Here is a 19,705-nt window from a genome sequence, read left to right as displayed (position 1 = left end):
TAACCTTTTTAGCAAGTTGTAATAGCAGTAAACAAAAAATTTAGTTTAGGCATTTGTCGCTTATAATAAATGGGTTGGCTTCTTTTTTGTTTTTTTTTTTACTATTGAAATTTTTTTAAAACTATAAAAAAAAGTTATTTAAATTTACTAAAAATTTGTATCACAAACGAAATGGATTTAATGTAATTTTTTGGTTAAAACAATTTATAACCACTCATGGCCATCAAAACTTTGGTTTTGGTACCGTGGAAGTCGACTCAGAAATCTAACGGAAAACGCACTAAGAAAAAAATCATTTTTCGTTTTTTCACGCATATGACAAGATCGCACCGCAGAGGGTTATCTTAATCAGGAGTACTTACGATTAACCAACGAAAACAAACACAACAGTTTACCACTAATAACCTTCCCTGCTATAAACCAGTTTTGATCCTTTAAAATTAAAGTACATTAGTCGGTTTGATTTATGGTAGTCTTCTCTCTTAGAATATATTCGGGTAGGATGGTTTCACGTATACAACTTGTTATTCTTTAGAGGGTTTGTAGGGTTAACGGACAGTCTTTTAGTGACCAAAGAAAGAGTTAGGTAAATTAAAAGTCAAAGCAACATCATTAGAAAATATTCGTTATCGACCCAATTTTTTTAAATTTTAAGCTATTCCTTCATGTATGTATACCCTAAACTATTTAAATAAAAGATATTATAAAACCGATAAATATAAGAGCCTCAACGGAAGTAACATAAAGTCCAAGAGTAAAGAGCACTAAATAGCAGGATACTTGAAGTGCTAAGAAAAAAGATAATTTAAAAAAATGTAATGTAGTCAATTAGGAAATTATTTTTACTACTACTAATAGGTATACCCACAAAAGTATGTAAAACGGTTCACTTGTTCGCAAAATCTACCTTACAAGATTTTATAGTTTGAAGTATATATAAAAATATGTATCTGATAACATAGATTGTAAAATAAAGGTAGAGATAACATTTTATTAATTGAAATTATAAAAGGTACACAAGTGGACCCTAAAACGAAGGCATACAAAATTCTCATTCACCATCACAGTTCAACTTGATCTCAGACCAAAAATAAACAAAGCCTTCACCAATAGAGTATATAAAAGGTAAAAAAATTTATGGTTGCCCCACAAAAAAATACTTTTTAGTTTTATCAACAACTTTCTTAAAGTTCTGGTGTGAATTTACAGGTGACCTGCGACGGGCATCAAACAACGAATTTAAAGATTTCCTAAAGTCAAAGAGCCAGAACTTTTGTATTTCTTTTCTATTTTTTATGTAGTTTAACTAGGTTGCCAATAGGACCCATATCAAGAGCAATTTCTAAAAAAATTACAATAATTAACTTTATAACTTATGTCCTCATAAGCTCTATGCCGTGTTTTCACGTTTATCTTGTCTATCCACGGTAATGCTATTAACCCTTTCTATTAAGATATCGACAAAATCTAAAGGGGGTTGTCCACTTCCTGCAAGAGGCACGGGTACATTCGGGATATCTGAGTTAGATATCGGACTTTCAACATCAGTAGCTTTATCAGCACAAGATAATCCTTAAAAATAACTGAAGGTTGCTCCTCTGAGGCAATCTTGCTGGCCTTTGATCTCGGCTCAATCGCGCCACATAGGGCATAGCGTTGCCTTACCTCAGTGGTACGTTTCCTCAAGGCACCATCGAGTGTTTTCACCCCTTCCAAGCTACCGCTAGGTTGAGGTAATTCACTACGCATATTTGTTTCAGAAAAGTAAAGTATTTCGGCAAACTCTTGTTCCTTACCCCTCCTTAAGAAAGCCTGCATTCCATTTCTGTAAATCTGTAGATCAATCTTAACGCTCAAAGTATGCGTGGGTGGCATTACCATCAAGAGCCAAACCAAATTTATTCATATACGTTTTCCTGGTATCAATAAAAAAAATTCATTGGGATCAAAAACATTGATGCGATCCAATAATTTAGATTTTAGGCAACAATTAGCTTCTATCCTCCCGCTAGCATCTTTTAAATTGATAGTGGACCGGCCAAGAAAAAAGTTGTAGCTAAAATCATTGACAATAGATTGAAATTGAAATACATTAAATTTTCCTTTATGCTTGAGGAGACCGTCTATCAAGGGATCCATTTTCAAATCCCATTTAGCTTTAACTGTCCTTTTAGGTCTCACCTCAAGCATCTTGACTACTTTATATATTTTTTCTCTTCCTTCATAGATAGTAGCTCTTTTTGAGTGTACAACTGAATTAAACTTAATACCTTAAATTTTTATTTCCCAGAACAGTTTTATATAGGGCCGTATATGATATCTTTTTGAAAATGTGGCTTAACCATGTAAAAATTCTTCATCAGTAAGTTTTAAAATCGTCTACTAACGATTTCAGTCATACATCTAAAATAACTCTATCCATATTTATTTGAATTTATCTTCATTTTAAATCGTTTTTTAAAATATCACAGTAACATTAAAAACTTCGTCACCAGCTAAATCTCTTAAGTTGTATATTTTTTGGATATGGCCTACTTGCACACCCTCCCCGCCAAACAAAAGCACTTAAAGGGAAACCGTCCAGAATACCTTCTTTAAAGTTTCACTTACAAGCTGGAAAGTCCTTGCAAAGACTCCAAACATATACAAAATGTTTTTCTATCAAGGGTGGGTAGCCCAGTCTCTTTTGGGATTGTATCTTAAGCTCTTTACAAAATACTACAACTTCGCTGGCCGAATAAAGAGAGCCCGGAACTGTATATATTTTGGACATTCTTGAGAGATTGTTTTTTTTTTGGGTTGTAGTTAATAAGCAATAAAAGTTAAGTTACCAGTCAATCGATGATATTCTAAAGAGTAGATTTGTACCCTTTTTTAACTTTAATCTGTGTTACCTCTACCTTTTGGATTAGCCGTATGTCCTCCTCTCCGCTGACGGTAGGGTGTCCGAAATAAAGATTTGGTACTATATTAATTAAATTTAGTTCAGTGAAATAGAAAGATCAAATGTAGTTTGTTATGTTCATAAAAGTTTAATACCTACAATGACTCTAGATATTATAGTTTAATTAAATCGTAAAAGAAAGACATAAAACTCTTTTTTAGACCTTTCCTATTGGAAAGCTTATGGACCCTTGCTTTAATAAGAAACATATCAGTCCTTTTTAACACGAATTTATTTCTATCAACATTATGGTTTTTTAAGGTTTAGCTATATAAATATATGGAGCCACCAATAAAATTTTTTAAGTAATTTTTTAGGAGTACTTGTGTTTAAAATGGCCTTGTCGTTCTCAATTTAGCTTAAATCAATTATTAAACAAAATGTAACGTAGTCATTTTAAAATAAATAAATAAAAAGAAAACATTAGAGCCCTAGTTAAAAAAATGTCTGTGAGACTATCTATTAATTACCATAGCACAAGATTTATTCTCAGCTATAGTAGTAAGTATAAGCAAAGGATTACCATTCTTATATAAACTGCAACGCCCACTAGGAACCGTTAATTGTAGACGAGAGGTAAACCAGTAGGGCACCATAACAGAATGCAATAATGTTGCCCTAACAAGTAGTACCTTTACACAACGTACTCGCTTGAGATTAAGATCTGTCGGTGTACTGCGAAGTAAATCAGTAACAAAGTTGTACTTCTTCTTCTCCTTTAGGTTTCAATTTAGGCGCTATGGTTAAGTCATAGGAACTATGGAAGGCAAAGATTAAAACTACCAATACATGAATTTTATAATTTAGCCCTCTCTCTGATGGAGGCCCCACCCTCATTTACTATTTGCACACAACAGTAAAAAAAATGGATTACAGCGCTCTCGAAGTTTTTCTTCCAACGCTATCCCATAATCTGATTTTCAAATGGCTGTAGACTGCGAGGGTGCGTTACCTTTCGGAAGTACGCTATTGGACCTGTAGCCTTTTTTTCTATTTAAAACCTTATTCTTACTCTAGTCAGTCCATCCATCCGCCATTACAGTTTCCTGCTCCAGTAAAAAGCCATTTTCGCCAAAACTTAGGTTAATAATTTTTATTTCCATAATAGTTAACTTAGGAGAGTTATATATCTGCGAAAGAAAAGACTTAACTAGTAGTCTACTTGATAACCGATCTGCATCCAAATACGATTTAGGGTTTTTTTTATAAACATTTACTCATTAAAAACCGGTAACATAGAAAAAAAAAATACATAGCTTTAATAGTTTTTGCAAAACTCGTATTCTTTTTTTAGTTAATTTTTGCGTGAAATTTCTCTTCATTATGAAATCTAACATTCTATTGTTGACCCTAGATATCACATTTAATAACTTTTTATTAATTAAAAATAAAATTTATAAGCGTATTTTAAAATAACACAGATAGAAAACAATGGGATGGGGAGAGGGGGAGAGCATAGTGGATGTCCCGATTCTGGAGATCGTAAGGTTCTCTGACGATAATAAGAGTCCAAAGGTAAACTTAAAAGAGTTGAAATAACTATTAAAGAGAAAAAAATCAAAAAGTAAACTTATTAACTTTAAGCAAAAATATTTGACAGAGCTAAGATCCTAAGGCAAGAGTGGAGCTAATGCATAGCTGTTCACATGCGGAAATAGGGCATAAGAAAAAACTGTAGAACAGAAATAGGAGCTTGGATGTTGAATGTAGAAGCAAAGGTGAATTGAAGAGGAAACATGCAACAGGCGCTCTATATAAAGAAGGTAAACAGTATCAGCTCCCTCGCCCTAAGGTTAGAAACCTTAAAATCTGTTTATGCGCTAAAAACGCAAACCATATAATTATCATGCATTGGTCGCATTGAACATAAAAAAATGGAAATGATGATAGGGGTGCACGCTGGATTGAATACGAAATTAAGGAACTTAATTCAATTGGATAAAATTTAGTCAAGATTCTACAATCCAGCAAGGTGCAGTTCAGTGAGGTATGATTACCCCAACCAAGGTATTTTATATTTTTATAACTAAGTGTACAACACTCAGCCCTCCTAGCAACAGTGATGAATGCAATGAAGAACTTAAAAATCTCATTGATCCATATCTGACAGCACAAGGCCGGAGGTAGCATATACAACTACCATTTTAGGAAGGTTTCTACCAACTAGTTACGGGGGGGGGGGGGGGGGGTGGTATATGAAAACTGCTAAAAGAGCTTTAACATATGTTTAAAAATTTTCTTTTGAGTTTTTAGGCTCTTTCTTTATGTACACGCTCTCTGGACGTTAAGCTTTGAATAAGCTATCCTATAGATAGTTACTGACAAAGCTCTGTTCGCTCCTATAGGCCCAAAACAATATGTTAAAACTTGTCCTTTAGACAATAAAGCTAAGACTTCTTTACAGCTCTATAGACTGAAAAGACTTCACAAACAAAAGAACAAAAATCTTATTGCTTGTTGAGGTTTAAATATATATATCACAATTTTACACATAATTTTAATAAATTAAACCTACCAGTTGGAATTCAAACTAAAACGCAAAGTGCGTACCCTTAGTTGTGTGGTTTATTTATTTAATTGCGCCCTGTACGTGGATCATAGCATCAACAACTTTACCAAACAAGGCGTATAAAACTTATAAAAATTAATTTTTTCAGCTGATACGATGTTATTCTAAATGTTACTGTGACTCTTCTTGGGTCGATAATAATGATTTCCGTACAGCAACGGGTTATATAATTTTTTAAACGATAATCCATTACAGTGGAACATTAAAATTGATAGAAAACCTATAGATAAGACTATTTGTGAAGCTGAGTATATTTCTCTTATTAACGCTATAGCCAATACTATAGCCATCGAATTTATTTTAATAGAACATCTCCCTGCAGCGCCTATTACAGTAGAAATTAATACAAATGACGAGGCTGTAATAAATATATTATTAGAAGTGCGAAATCACCATCGAAAAGATTGCGTCATAGTGATAATGCATACCATTACGTTAAAGAGTCTGTAGAGCGAAGAAACTATAAAGTAAAACATATAATTTCTGAAATAATCGTGGCTGATATTTTCACCAAGCTATTCTCCTTCCAAAGACAGTATACTTTTTTTTCAAAGCAACTATTTAAACTTAATGAGGGCAGTACAAGGTTATAAAATGAGTTGAAATGAAGGGAAACTTAAAGTATTTTATTACAAAAAGGTATACAACCAACAATAATTTATGAAGCAACCTAGGTAGTTTAGATTATTTAATGATATTAACTTAGAAGAATACACAAGAACGGCATTTGTTAAGGTAGTTATCTCTCTGTGTCTCTTTATTTAGTTTTTTATTTTTTATTTTTTTTTATTACGCGCTCCGATCAACGGTTAAATTTATTAGCATAACCCACTACGGGCTGTAGGTATATCAATTTACACCACCTGCAAGGCAATGGACAGATGAAAGATTTGGTTTATCCACTTTTAACCAAATTAAAAATCATACCAAATTTGTATTAGAGTTGGCTAAAAACTGGAGCATAACGGGTAACGATATAATCTTGGGACAACAGACCTTTATAAAGCTATTATTATAAAGAGGTTTTCTTTATTGAGTAAGACTTTCTAAACTGGGCTATCGGTTTGAACCGAGGAAAGCATATGGATTCCAATATAACCGTTTTCTTGGTGAGTTTTGCAGATGGTAGAGCTATTATATAGATGAAAGATCTCACAAATAGCGCTCTATACAAGTGATAGAAAAAAATTTTTTTATTGGATGCGCTGATAATAGCTCTGTTACCTTTACTCATCAATTCGTGTAAGCTAGGCTAACATTTAGAGGGCGTCATAGAAATTTTATTAAAAGTATTTACAAGTGATAAGACGGCTGTTGGCATTCATTGGAAAGATTTGTTATAAAAGTAAATGTTTAGTTTAATAATAATAATAAAAATACTGAGAAAAGGATATAACCCCCTTCGCAAACAAGGGCGTACTTAAGAAGAAAGTAGGTTACGGTGGTCTCATGTTTTTTGGAGCTGATAAGTAAGGTCTTTAACTGCTTTAGAAAACCCTCTTTGGATATTTCGTGGCCTTAAACATTAGCAGAAACTCGAAGCCTGTTATTTTTAAGCGCATTGTAGAGGGTAAATATCATTCCAAGAGCATTTTCCAGAGATCCTACTTTTTAAAAAGGGTTTTAATTAGCATCTCTGCCTTTATTAAAGGGCACTGCAGTTTTTAAAAAAAGATAAAATATTGGAACTTTAATAATTTTGAGAAAGAAGCTACACTTCCATCATTTTTTATGCTCTATTTTTCATTGTCAAAGAGGCATTTGCACACATCTGGGTACCAAAGCATGGGAAAAGGTATTTAGTGGGACCCAAATTAAAATATAGTTATCAAGGATACTTTTATGGGACATATAGTTATGTAAGGTACCTAATTAAAATATATATAAAATTATCAAGTTATGTGCATAAATTTTTTTTTTTGAAGTACGGGTCATATATATAATATTATTTGTCAGTACTGTAAGTTTGTCTAATAGCTGAGATAGACGCATTTGGTCACTTGTGTTTCTGCTAAAACTATAATAAAAAGTTAGTCCCTAAATGAGTGAAATTTCTTATTATGCACTTATGAAGGCTACTTTTTAAGGAAAAGTTAATAATGTAAGGTAAGTAGGTAAAATTTTTATATTAGTTACTCTAAAAAGTGTTAATAATTTTAAAATTTTAAAAATAGTAATAAATATAGAGTTAGGGTTAGGGTTAGGGTTAGGGCTAGGTTAAGTTAAGAAATGTACAGGTGCTTTTCATAGTTAAAAGTTAGTGTATCCTAAGAATTCGTCATCTAGCATGCATTAATAAATTTAATCAAAGACCTTTCTGTCGTATCCACTACTAACCTGTAGTAGGTTTCCATTTAATGATAGTCCTTTGCACTTATACTTAATGTTAAGAATACCCTTTCTTAACACAAGTTATATTTAAGCTAGGAAATAATTCTTTACGTTAATCTTTATTGCCTAGATTTTGAAGATTTTATACGACAGGAATTGTTAACTATCTTATTTGATCTCTAGGTTGCTTTATGAATTTTTCATATTTAAACTCTCTTAATTACAGGTGGCTAAAGCAGTTTACGTCTTTAGCAAAAATGCTTAAACATTTTTTATCGTAGTTTCCTCTCGTTTCAGTTAGTAAAAATACTGCTCTTTGAAGTTTATCAGTTCCATTGTTTCCCCATAATAAATACCACGAGTGTGCAGAATATTCAACTAAATTTTTAGTAATGCTATTAATAACAGTATTGCCATGCCATCTCTTGCAAAACTATAGTAAACAAAAAAAATGTAATCGACGCATCTAAAGTATTAGATAAAATATGTGATAATAAAGTATTTAATGTATAGTTTTTTTATTAGATATCCCATACATAACATCCTACCAATTTTTTCTTTAAAAGTAGTTCACAGTTACTACATGATACTTCATTCTATACTTGTTCCGTTAACACTCTTACGAGGTTTTGCATTTTACAAATCGTTTATAGTAGCTTTGCCGGTAGCAATTTCAATTATCTTTTTTGCCAAGAGGTGAGGAGAGTTTCCATCAACTATAAAACAGTAACTCGGGCTACTCAATAATGTGAATGAGTTCCCTTGTAAGGTTGGATTTATTTGATATTACATTCATTGTTTACTCCATTTAATGTTTACTTTTTTTCTAAAATTTTAAGTTCCCTTTTTGTTTTCTGTTGCTTTAGCCTCATTATAAGGATTACTAGCTTGAGGTAAATGAAACAGAAATCGCAAAGTCCATAAAACAGTATATTTTCTTCCCTCAAAACATTTAAAAGTCCCCTCAAATCACTGCAGTCCTATTCAACTATTAGCCATTTTCACTCATCTTTATCAATTTTATCGATTTTACAAATACTCTTTAATTCATAATGAATGCCACTATTATAACACTGCAGGGATAATCTCGTGGGTATGTCTTTGCATCGTTATTTAAAATTAAATATCTTGCTTTAATTAGTTTTTAAAAATCTCTGCTTTCTAAAATCATTAGGACCTATATCCATGGCCATGCGAGAGAGGTAAGACAATCTATTGCACTCTGAGACAGTCAAATATTGTAATGCAAAGTTGTTCCTAATCTCATTTTCAAACAGGCTTCGGCATTTTTAAAGTAGTGAAATATTTACTGTACCTAGCCTTTAAATTAGTTAACCTTGTTTATTAGAAATGTTTCAACACTGCGTTAAATCCTTTAATTTTTTTCTCAAGTCATTGCCGTCTTATAGGCTGTCATTTATAAAAACCACTTTTAATAAATTCTTCCATCCTCGGCAACGTACATCTTCCAAAAAGGATATAGCCTTCAACCTCTCAAACTTTAGAAGCTTTAGTTACAAATAGATTTTTCAAATGATTTCTATTTGAACGCGTAAATTCACCAATTCAAGTCTTCTATAACCTATTTAAATCAAAGCTTAAATTATTAAACTGAACTTAAACGTCAGTTACTCTTAAGCACTTCCTTTCAAATTAATAATTCCCCTCAAGGGCAGTTAATTCATTTTTTTCTTTTGTAATTTATAACCTATTCCCAAGAAATTAAATTGTTTGCTTTGTCAGATACACACCTCAATCTCAATATTACAAAAGCTCTTTACGCCAAATTTCTTCAGCACTACTAATATATACCTCATATTCTTCATTCCAAATGGAATCATTAATTTTTTTCGGTACTTTGTAACTTACGACCTTACATTTAGTAAGGTTACTTAAAAAAGGACCTTAAAATTTACACTGCGGATTATATCATATCGATAGAGGCCCAAATACCCTTATCAGTGTACCATAATATACCATTTTATTAAACAATTTTGTTACTAACTCTCACCATATAATTTACGGGGGACTATAAATTCAAATCCTATAATTTAATTTTCCAAAAACTAATATACTATCACCGATTTCGTCATTTTAAAATTTATAGTTTACAAAGGACACTCGAGTAATACTATTTCAAAGAAGAGGATTATTTGTAATACAAAACCTAATGAGGTATCATTGTGTCGATTAATGCCTCTATCAACACTATGAACTGACTTTAATTATAATTGATAAGACTTTACTGCATCAGATAGGAAAATAATTCGAGCGTGTAAAAAAATTAGATTGTATTCAAGTAAATTTTTTTAACTAAGCTTTAGTGGTCAATAGCTTCTCACAGACGTTGAAATGTTTTCTTTAAGTTCATCAGTGAATTTTAAAAGATTGACAAAGTTTAAAAGGTTTTAATCTTGGTCAAATTTATTATATACACAAAGGGGATAAAGAAAAAAAACCCTGTAGTGAAATGTTGATAGAAATTTACGTATGACTATAACTTTTCGTTTCTTCAGTTAAAGATTTTCAGAAGTCTGTAGTTATTTTGCTTAAAGTATATCAATAATGAGTTTTAAATAATTTAAATAATAAACAGTACTTCTTAAAGTTGGATACGTTTTAACGTAGTAAGAAATACTCGTTTAAAAATGAGCTTTTATATTTAAGTGGCTAACAATTATTGCTTCCAAAAAACTTAAATAACTGGTGACTAAATGCCGTTGTTGAACGGCGTAGTTTATGTTATAGCCTTATTGTTTTATTTAAATATATCTTTATACTAAAAAGAAGTCGCTTTTTAATATAATTCTTATCCTAAGGGGGCATAATAATAGTGAAATTTTATAATAATAGCTTAAGTTAAGATTTGCTGAGAATGGATAATATGGCTCAAAGGAAGGCACAATCTTTTCGGACCTTTTAACTTTCAAAAATATTTGACCAAGTTACTATGACTAAACTAAAGAATGTTTATATGTTCAACTAACTAAAAAGGTTCCATATGCGGATAGGAAATTACAAATGATATAATACGGCACATTTCAATTAGTAAAAAGGTCAATGGAAACTACGACAAATCCAATCGCTGCTTTAAAAATTTAATATTTATTAGTTATACTCATAATTTTTTAAAACTAATTAAAAAAATTACGCTTTAATAAAGCTTAAAAAGTTAGTTATTAAAAATAAAAGTATTATTTTAAAAACGAACCCCGTACAGTTTATTTTAAAAACGCTATATACAGTACCACAATTCAAGCACTATAATGCAAGTTAACAGCTAATATTATTGTGGCAATAGTTATCAAAGTCCTCGGACATATAGCCGAAAACGGTTTAGCTTTAGCATTAAGATTCGAAAAAACCTCAGATGTCGTAATGTCAGTATTTATGTTCAAAAGCGGAGTATTTTGAACTCTATCTTTTGAGGAGGTGGAAGTTTTATCGATTGTTAATGGCTCCATAGAAGCTCTAACTTTTGGATGTACTATGGCGCTACCGCTACTTGTTGCAGGCTCCTTAGTAGTAAACTCAATCTCTGGCGAAATCTTAGGCATTACATTTTCACTCGGGGTCGTAGCTCTGTTACTGCTTTTCTCTGTAGAGGAAGTAGTCCCAACACTACCCGCTACAGGCGGTTCAGCTTCAACTATAATTTGCCCTGTAATCTCGCGCTTTACAGGCGGTATAACTCTAACCTCAACTTTTGCTCTCCCCGGAGAGATTGCATTAACATTGGTTTTTTTATCAAAATTAAAAAATTCTCCATAACTGTGTTTACAAATAATAATAGATTACTAATACGCTAAATAGTTAATTACATAAAATAACTATATTCACGAAAATGATTTACATTAATTTATCATATCAATAAAAAAAAAAATTCCAAGTTCATTAATTGAACTAAAAAAAATTAATAAGAGCGGCAATAAACCTTAATGCATTCCAAAATATATGTCCACCCTCATAAAGTTTACTATTAGCTAAAACAAGTTTTAATAAAGTAGTGATAAAAAAAATATATAAAGTACATTTCAAACAAGATCTATTTTTCAAAGTTTTCTTAAGATAACTCTTATTTTGAGAAGAAAACTCGAAGAGGACCCCTGGAAAAGTCTGAGGACTCATAACAGAAGTCGATGAATCATGCTATATATAAGTTCAATTGGGGCCTTTTTAAATATATATATAAACTTACAGTTAAACCAAGACTATGACCTATTTCATGTGCCAATGTCAACGTATGAGAATAGAAAGGTTTGAATTCTTCATCCTTTAAGTTTACAAATAAGACGTTCTGATAAATTAATTTTCCGTTATATGTGATGTGGTCATGGGAACATATAGCCCCTCTAATGGATTCCCCCAACAAACCCCCAAGTTCAAGTGATGTAAACAAGATGGCAAGGTCATACTGAGAAAAGTTTTCAATGCCAAATTTTCTTAAGATCTAAAAAATAAACCAATTCGTCACGTAACCAAATAAACAGTAAAATTAACGTTATTAACCTGGGTCCCGTTTAAAGTAGGAATGGTTGCCGGATTGAAGGGCCCAGGGGACATGTATATTTCATAATCTGAAAATTAACTTAAAAACTTCAAAAGCCACTGCAAATGTATGCTACTTACCACCGGTAAATGTTAATATTTCCCTAGGGTCATTAAATACGTTTTGTTTAGCATAAAAACTACTAACAGCTCGTAAAAGCCTATCCATTTTTGCTACGGTTCCTAGTTCATTTGTGTTAGTCTTATTAAAATAACTCACTGATAAATATTCCTCAAGTTACGTACTGTCGATATTATCTCCATTAGCAGAAAAGACCGAGTGATCCGCGACTAGATGAAAATTAAAAAAATATTGTTTTTCTGGCAATACTTGAGGGCTATGCTTAGACTAAAATAGAAAGTAATATTTATAAGGAGATGTGCAATTATAACACAAATTCGAAAAATTCCGTTTCTAATATAGTAGTGTGGCTTCAAAATATTACAATAAAAGGTTATATTACATACAATACTAAATTTACGTTATTATTTCCTTTATAGACAATATGATTATAATGTCCACTATCTTCTGAAGATTTCTCACAACTTTCAATAACATACATCTCATTTTCTATGAATACAAAGGCCTGAAAAGTAGTAAATAATAAAGATTCAAATAAACTTAAACAAACGGAATTATATTAACCTCAAAAATCCCGTTAATAACGTGGCCGTAAAAAAAGGATGTCCTACCTACACATTATGTTAGTAAAGATATATTGTATGGATATTATAAGTGTATACCTTCTGCAAACCCCACATAAGACTTTAGCATATAATTAATTGTATATGTTTTTTTATCCTCCCGTAAAGTGAGAGGCAAATTTTTAACAACTTGCTTTATTGTAAAAGCCACTAAAAACAATTAAACAGAACTATACTACTAATTAAAAAATTTTACCTGGAATAGAAGGAAATAAAAGAGTCTCATATTGTAAAGTTTCGATATCCTGGTTAGAGTTAAATGAGTTAACAAAGTCTGTGTAATCTCTCTTGAAGTAAGCATATTCATTACGCGATGAAGGAGCTGTGTATAAATCTTTAATAAAAGATAAAATTAAAAGCAGAAATTTTAAATAAAAAGTAGTAGCATAAATGTTCGCCATAATTTTTTATAAAGGTAACTCACAGACTTCCTTAATATACCGCCCCTTTTGTTTTTTTTAAACCACGTATAAGACTAGGATTACTAAAACGCTTAATATATTCCGAGTGGCTGCTAAAAAGCGTGTAAAGGATTACCCTCGAAAAAGAATTGTGAGAAAATATTCATTACACCAAGATTTACAGTACTACATCTAGCACCTGTGTACGGCTAATATTATTAGATTTAGGTGTAGAGGAAATACTAAATGCGTGTGATTTAAGCATGTAAAATACCAGAAAAAAAATTTCTAAAAATGTGATGTGAACCAATTAATTTTTTTTTTGTTTTTTAAAGGTTACCACGAGAATCTATTTATTCCTTGAATTCCAAGCATGGAGATAAAATTATTAGTTTTTTTTTCACGTGCTAGAACTCGACACAAGAAATAAATGATTTCCTTCCCCATTAACATGGCGGTAGAGAATGGTATGAGCACGTGGAATGATCGTTTGTGGAATCCAGGAACATCTTAATTTTACGTTAGTAAATATGGGCAAGTTTTATAAAATTTATAATGGTAGATAGCTGACTAACTTATTTACTATTAAAAATTATAATAATAATAATAATAATAATAATAATAATAATAATAATAATAACAATAATAAGAAGGACTTTTATGTCTCGAGCTATGATAGGATAGCAAAATAATTAGGGTAGTTACATTTTCTACTAATTAAAATCGGTTTTATAGCTCAAGACTTTGAGGGCAGGTTTATAAATCAAGTTTTTGGATACCAAGTTGCTAGAAACTAGGTTTTTTGTGCTCTAGAATATAGTATATATAAATAGGACACCACTTTATTAATTTTTTTATAAAATGCAAGAAAAAGTTACCAGTTTTATTTAAAATTCCTGGTTCAGTAATGATCCTGTACTGATATAATAATTTAAGATATATATTAAATAAATTTAGTTTAATTATTTTTCGTAGATAAACCCTTTTTCTTTTTTTCTCTTAGCTTTTAAATATATAAGAGGAATTTTTTTAACATCTTAAAAGCTCCAAAAAGGGATTTTTATTTTTGTCAAACAAACAACTTTTGCAATAGGTTAATATAATATATTACTTTCGCTATATATTTACTTCAAACTTAAGTTTTATTAAACTTCCTAAAAACTGCTTTTTCCCCTTACTTTTTATGTAAATTACTATTAAAAAATATATTAACATAGTTTTTTACTTTTATTTTTAATTACGTTACATACTTTTAGCCTCAGAATTTCAGATAAAAAGAATTTTTTGTAAATCTAACAAACTTAAAGTAACCTTTACTAGGTTTCTAATAATAGCATTTAATGCCATTTTAATCAAAGTTGTATGAACGAAATTAAGCTAGTGTTGATTTTACAGGCCTTAGGTCCCTATAACTAGTATATTATATTAAAAGTCATATAATATAGTAGATTGTATAGTATAAAAGATAAGATATTATTATATAGAGATGAAAGACTTAAACACGGTAATAATTAACTAGATAGTGCCAACTACTATTGAAACAAAAGAACGTCGTACGCGAAATCATTTCACATATTTGCCAAAATGCCCTCATGGATAACGCTCTGGTGGATGCGCTTGTAATATACGTTAAGGAAAAGAAATTATTTGTTAAGTTTTTAATTAATTTTATTAAGAGAGAATTTATCCTTAGCCATAACAAAAAATAAATACCAAAGGACAAATAATAGTTTCTCAAAATTGCAACGGAATGTAGAAGAATTTACTAAAAAGTAGTAATTACAATGTTACATTATGGAAAGGATCTGTTTTATTAAAAAAAGCAAAAGTTTTACAATAAGTTTAACAGGGTAAACAATGTTATGTCCATTTGTCTATCATCTTTAATTGAATTATAATTTTTTTCTTTTTATTTATCTGGCAGGGACATTAGTAACATTTTTTCACTAATAGAAAGTGCAAAGAAAGCAAATCAATATGCAATTTGTTCACCATTAGTAAAAGAAAACAACGTTTGTTTATAATTAAAAAAGACATGGATGTTACGCGTGCACTTTCGCATTAACCAATTAAAATTTTAAATATTGGGTTAGCGTGAAATTTATGTAACTAAGTATATGATTTGTTACTACTAAAGAGTGAGGGCTTAGGGTTAGCGCATATAAAGGCCACATGAAGGACTCTGGTATATTTTTTCCTTTCTCTCTTCTAGATCTAGGTCACTCGTTGTGCGCAGATTGGGCTTTTCCTACAAGGATACTTTAGTAAGCAATAGGTAATTTTCTTAGTGTAAAGTAACATTTATTTTACTTGAAAAAGTTACTTGTTATATAGTGTTAACGAGGTTTATTACCTTAAAGTGCGAACATCCTTAGAAAAACTTTTCTCTAACTTTATTATGTAACTGAAATTTAAAATTGCTACTCTTTCGAAAAAATGTACCCCAACAATACTTTTATATGTTTATGTTTTAACTGTTAGTTGACCATTAAGCTTAAATATCATTAATATTCACAGCAGAAGTATGCACTAACAAAATATTTAGATTAACTATACATTGCATTAAATTCTGAAGAGCTTAGGTATAGCGTGGTTTATTAGAATTTAGGAGGGCAAGGTTAAATACGCGGTCATCAAAGACCGAAAAAGAGAGTTGCGTCAGTGGGAATCGAGTCCACGACCTTGAGTTATGCACTTCAATACTCTTAACCACCCAGCTAGGACGCTAACGCCCGAAATGATGAATGTAGGTATTTAACCTGTTAGAACCCCCATAACCTAAGTTCCCCAAGTACTAACACAGCAAAAGTAAGGCACGCTGGATTCACATAGACAGTTTGATATGGTATGGACTTTTTAAAGGGTCTCAAGTCGCTTAATTAACTGTTCTCAAATTACCCGAAGATCTGAGCAAAATAACTTTCTACCAAGTAGAACTAGCATTTTGTAATAGTAAATAGGCACTACATTTTTTCCTAGCTTGTAGGGCTTTAAACCTGAGCTAAAAATCTAAAGAGTTGCCCATAATCTTTAAACTAAGGACAGTGCAACTGTGGTCGAATGGTAGGAGGTCATAAAAGGAACTTTCTACTTTTGTAGAACAAGATAGTCTGTTTCAATAGTTATTCAGTTTTATGTCTTTGGTATACATCAGAATAATAATGATGGGTTAGATACCATAAAGTTAATAACATTAACACCAAGAAATTGATCTGATTCAGTGTGAAAAACGTTGCGTACTCTAGCTAATTAGCCCAACTCTATGGCTACCAACTAAACTATTGTGCTAGCTAAAGAAAGTCTTAAAGTTTATTGTAAGGTAATATGAACTTTAGTAACTATTGGTTCTAGTTTTATAGTAGAGCTGATGTATCTGAGATTAGTATTTGTACTGGTAGTATCAAACTTAGTTCAGATTTAAACCTAGGGATCGCCTCTTTACTCAAGAAATTATTTGAATAACACAACGAATTTTCTAGTTATTAAGTAAACTAAGAATTTAGAATTTGAAAGCAATTCTGCAATCTTACTCGCGCACTAGACTTGATACCTTAACTAAAAAGGTCCGACTTGAGATAACTTTTATATAAATGGCAAGACTATGGCTAGCTTAACCCAAATGGTTACAATTAATAAGTATAACATCATTAGTTTGATGAGAAATTAATTCTACGACTAAAGGAATAGTATGCATGGTCAACTCTGGCGATGTACTAGAAAGCATGTTTTTTTAAAAAATAATCCTCCTTTTAGACTAATGAAGTGGAGCAGCACAAAACCCTTTGAGGTTAAGTTTTTGTCATGCAACTTGACTTCTCTTCTTTGGGCGTTGATATAGTTTTCATAATTTAGAGGCATACGGTAATTGTTTGTAAAGATATTAAAGATGTTTAAGGGTAAATTTTCATAATTTATTATTGCTATTTTTTATATAAACTTAAATCGGAGAGCCTTCACGGGAACTTCCTCCCTCAGATTAAGTAAAGATTTCATATCAGCGCTTAGACCTTTATAAAAGGAAGTGAACTGTTAAATGAAATAAATTAATACTTTATTTATGATATATAATTTCTATTTAGTCTCCAAATTAACTTTAGTAAGATATGCCAGTGCATAACATACGGACATTTCCTTATGTAGCACTCTTATGACAAATATGCAACGCCATTAACTTTTTTTATAAAAATTTAGTTTATAAAAAAATGTAAGGTTTCAATAACTTGTTTTTTAAATTAATTAAAATGTATATTTAACTTTAATCTTAATATCCACAGTTATATTAACATTAAATACTAATATACTTTTCTTTTAAAATTTCGTTGGCCATAAATTGGTTGTCTATAAAGATATCGAGCGAATCGTAAATGCCGTACCTTAGTCAAAAAACCTTGATAACATAAAGTAACTGCTAATGTGTTATCATAAAATATTTCATCTTCAATATTTAAAGTTCTGTAATCTTCAATATTTTCCTTATAATTAGCTTTTTGAGGAGCAATCATCTCGTCAAGTTTTTTCTGAATATGAAAAAAGCCTTCTATAAAGATTTAAAAAAAAAATACATTATCAATAGTTTTACAAACTTCTATTAATGAATAACAAGTTGTCTTGAAGTTTTTGTAAGGACTGAGTTCTTTAAGCTTATAGCTTTCAAAAAATGAAATCATTAGAAGTGGTTATACATCTTTTGTGTTAAGCCACAATGATATTTGTTCTATACAAGCAATTTAAGCATGTCTCGAGTTAAAATATTATAACCACCATAAAAAAATAAAGAACACTTCTTCTGAAAACATTTTTTTACTAAAAATACAGTCATTTTGACTTAAACTATGCAGTTTATCAACCACTAAGTCTTACTCCTTTAACTTTCTAAGAAAGGTTTGTGAATAATTTTAGTTAGTTCCTGAGACATGCTTAAATAACTTTGCTTATAAATAGGTCACCAGCCACGTGAGTAGAGTGTTTATCCGCATTAATCTCAAAGGCGTGGTGAGCTTCCCCATTCTCCCAGACGGTTTTAAATTTTTCGAACGGGAATGTGCTTGTCTTAAAATAAATAGAGTTATTAAGTCAGCATTTTTTACAATTTTTTAATATAAGAAGTTAGTAAATATAATTTATATATATACATGGGTAAAGAAATGTTAAAGATAAGAGTGCCGCGTTAAAAATTTGTGCGATTTCCTCTTGTTCACAATATTTATTATAAATATCCCACCAGCGCTGTACGAACGTTATAAGGCTTGAGTCCATATCACTTCTCGGTAAAACTATCCGACCTGTTTCATCTCGAGCCCAAAGCCAGGGTTTCGAAGGGCCTAATAATTATAAAATTTTTATGTAGTACATAAGGCTAATGTAAAACTATCTTATAAGTAAATGATATATGTGTTAAAATTATTACTTGCTTATTACTGACTAATAGCAAGTATTTATTAAAAAAAATACAGTTGTTAGAGGTTTATTAATTATTTCAATTTATAACACCTCCTGTTATGTATATTTTCAACCGTTTAATTTTGAAATCTTTTTTTTTATTGTAAAATTGTTTTCTTTAATTTATATAGCTTTAGTATTTAATATTTGTTGGTTAAATGTAATTAGTAATTTAACTAAAAGGAAACAAAGGGTTCTATAATAATAAAATTTATCAATGAAATGGATAACTTTTATTTGATGACCATAATATTTATAGGCAGGAAGATAAGATTACCCGTGCTTATGTTGAAGTTGTAGGTAAAGGACTAATAGTTTTTGAAAGATTTTAGTTGGTTGGAGCTGGCTTCCTGAATTATATATCTGTAACAAATTTTAATACCAGATGTTTTTTAATATTTGCAGTAGCCCAGTCATTGAAAAACATATTTAATAATCCTTGATCACCGCCATCGAAACTAATATGGTCAAAAAACACCTTAGTAAATAAGTAATCAATTTAATATTAACCTTCTATTAATTTTCGCAAATGTAGTTAGTTGTGATAATTGTTTCTTGGAAGGAAGGAAAACAAAAACCCCAGAGTTGAAACAATCTTTTTAGTTAATTATTATTAATAAACTCATTAATAAACATTAATTAAGAGTGAAATTAAAATTTTTTAACTTGTAAAAAAGCAACTCCTTTACAATATACTTTATCTATTTTGGTGGGTATTCTGATATTTATCGTAGAAATAGGTATATTAATGGCGTTTTCATATTATAT

General features: G+C 30.6%; 2 protein-coding genes across 2 annotated transcripts in view; both read right to left on the bottom strand.

Moving 5' to 3' along the window:
• Positions 1-11,087: 11,087 nt before the first annotated feature.
• Positions 11,088-13,559, bottom strand: LOC135144418 (uncharacterized). The gene is made up of 11 exons (XM_064076460.1): positions 13,294-13,559; positions 13,137-13,247; positions 13,039-13,085; positions 12,875-12,979; positions 12,639-12,741; positions 12,474-12,575; positions 12,354-12,421; positions 12,043-12,294; positions 11,876-11,993; positions 11,779-11,827; positions 11,088-11,615 (listed from the first exon to the last, which is right to left on the bottom strand). The coding sequence occupies exons 1-11, from the start codon at positions 13,496-13,498 to the stop codon at positions 11,099-11,101; spliced, it is 1,677 nt and encodes a 558-aa protein (XP_063932530.1). The 5' UTR covers positions 13,499-13,559; the 3' UTR covers positions 11,088-11,098.
• Positions 13,560-15,650: 2,091 nt separating this feature from the next.
• Positions 15,651-19,705, bottom strand: part of LOC135144436 (glycogenin-1-like) — a gene marked incomplete at its 5' end in the record, with an annotated part of 4,809 nt that continues 754 nt past the window's right edge. The window contains 5 exons of the mRNA XM_064076483.1: positions 15,651-15,746; positions 17,872-18,035; positions 18,445-18,547; positions 19,320-19,395; positions 19,448-19,532. Coding sequence (XP_063932553.1) covers positions 15,651-15,746; positions 17,872-18,035; positions 18,445-18,547; positions 19,320-19,395; positions 19,448-19,532 — 524 coding nt within the window. The remainder of the gene's footprint in view (positions 15,747-17,871; positions 18,036-18,444; positions 18,548-19,319; positions 19,396-19,447; positions 19,533-19,705) is intronic.

This window comes from Zophobas morio, unplaced genomic scaffold, assembly GCF_036711695.1.
Source record: "Zophobas morio isolate AGI-343-1 ecotype UQ-CSIRO unplaced genomic scaffold, CSIRO_AGI_Zmor_V1 ptg000099l, whole genome shotgun sequence".
NCBI classification, from domain to species: domain Eukaryota; kingdom Metazoa; phylum Arthropoda; class Insecta; order Coleoptera; family Tenebrionidae; genus Zophobas; species Zophobas morio.
The sequence above is the reverse complement of the archived record's forward strand: the minus strand, read 5'-3'. Positions and strand labels throughout refer to the sequence as shown.

What these genes read in the sequence shown, in the direction of transcription:
- LOC135144418 (XM_064076460.1), bottom strand. Translation starts at nt 13,498, where the DNA reads ATGGCGAACATTTATGCTACTACTTTTTATTTAAAATTTCTGCTTTTA. An exon ending in TTTATTTCCTTCTATTCCAG is followed by an intron (nt 13,248 to 13,293) that starts GTAAAATTTTTT and finishes AATTGTTTTTAG; the next exon opens with TGGCTTTTACAATAAAGCAA. An exon ending in TAATGGAGATAATATCGACA is followed by an intron (nt 12,576 to 12,638) that starts GTACGTAACTTG and finishes CAAATGAACTAG; the next exon opens with GAACCGTAGCAAAAATGGAT.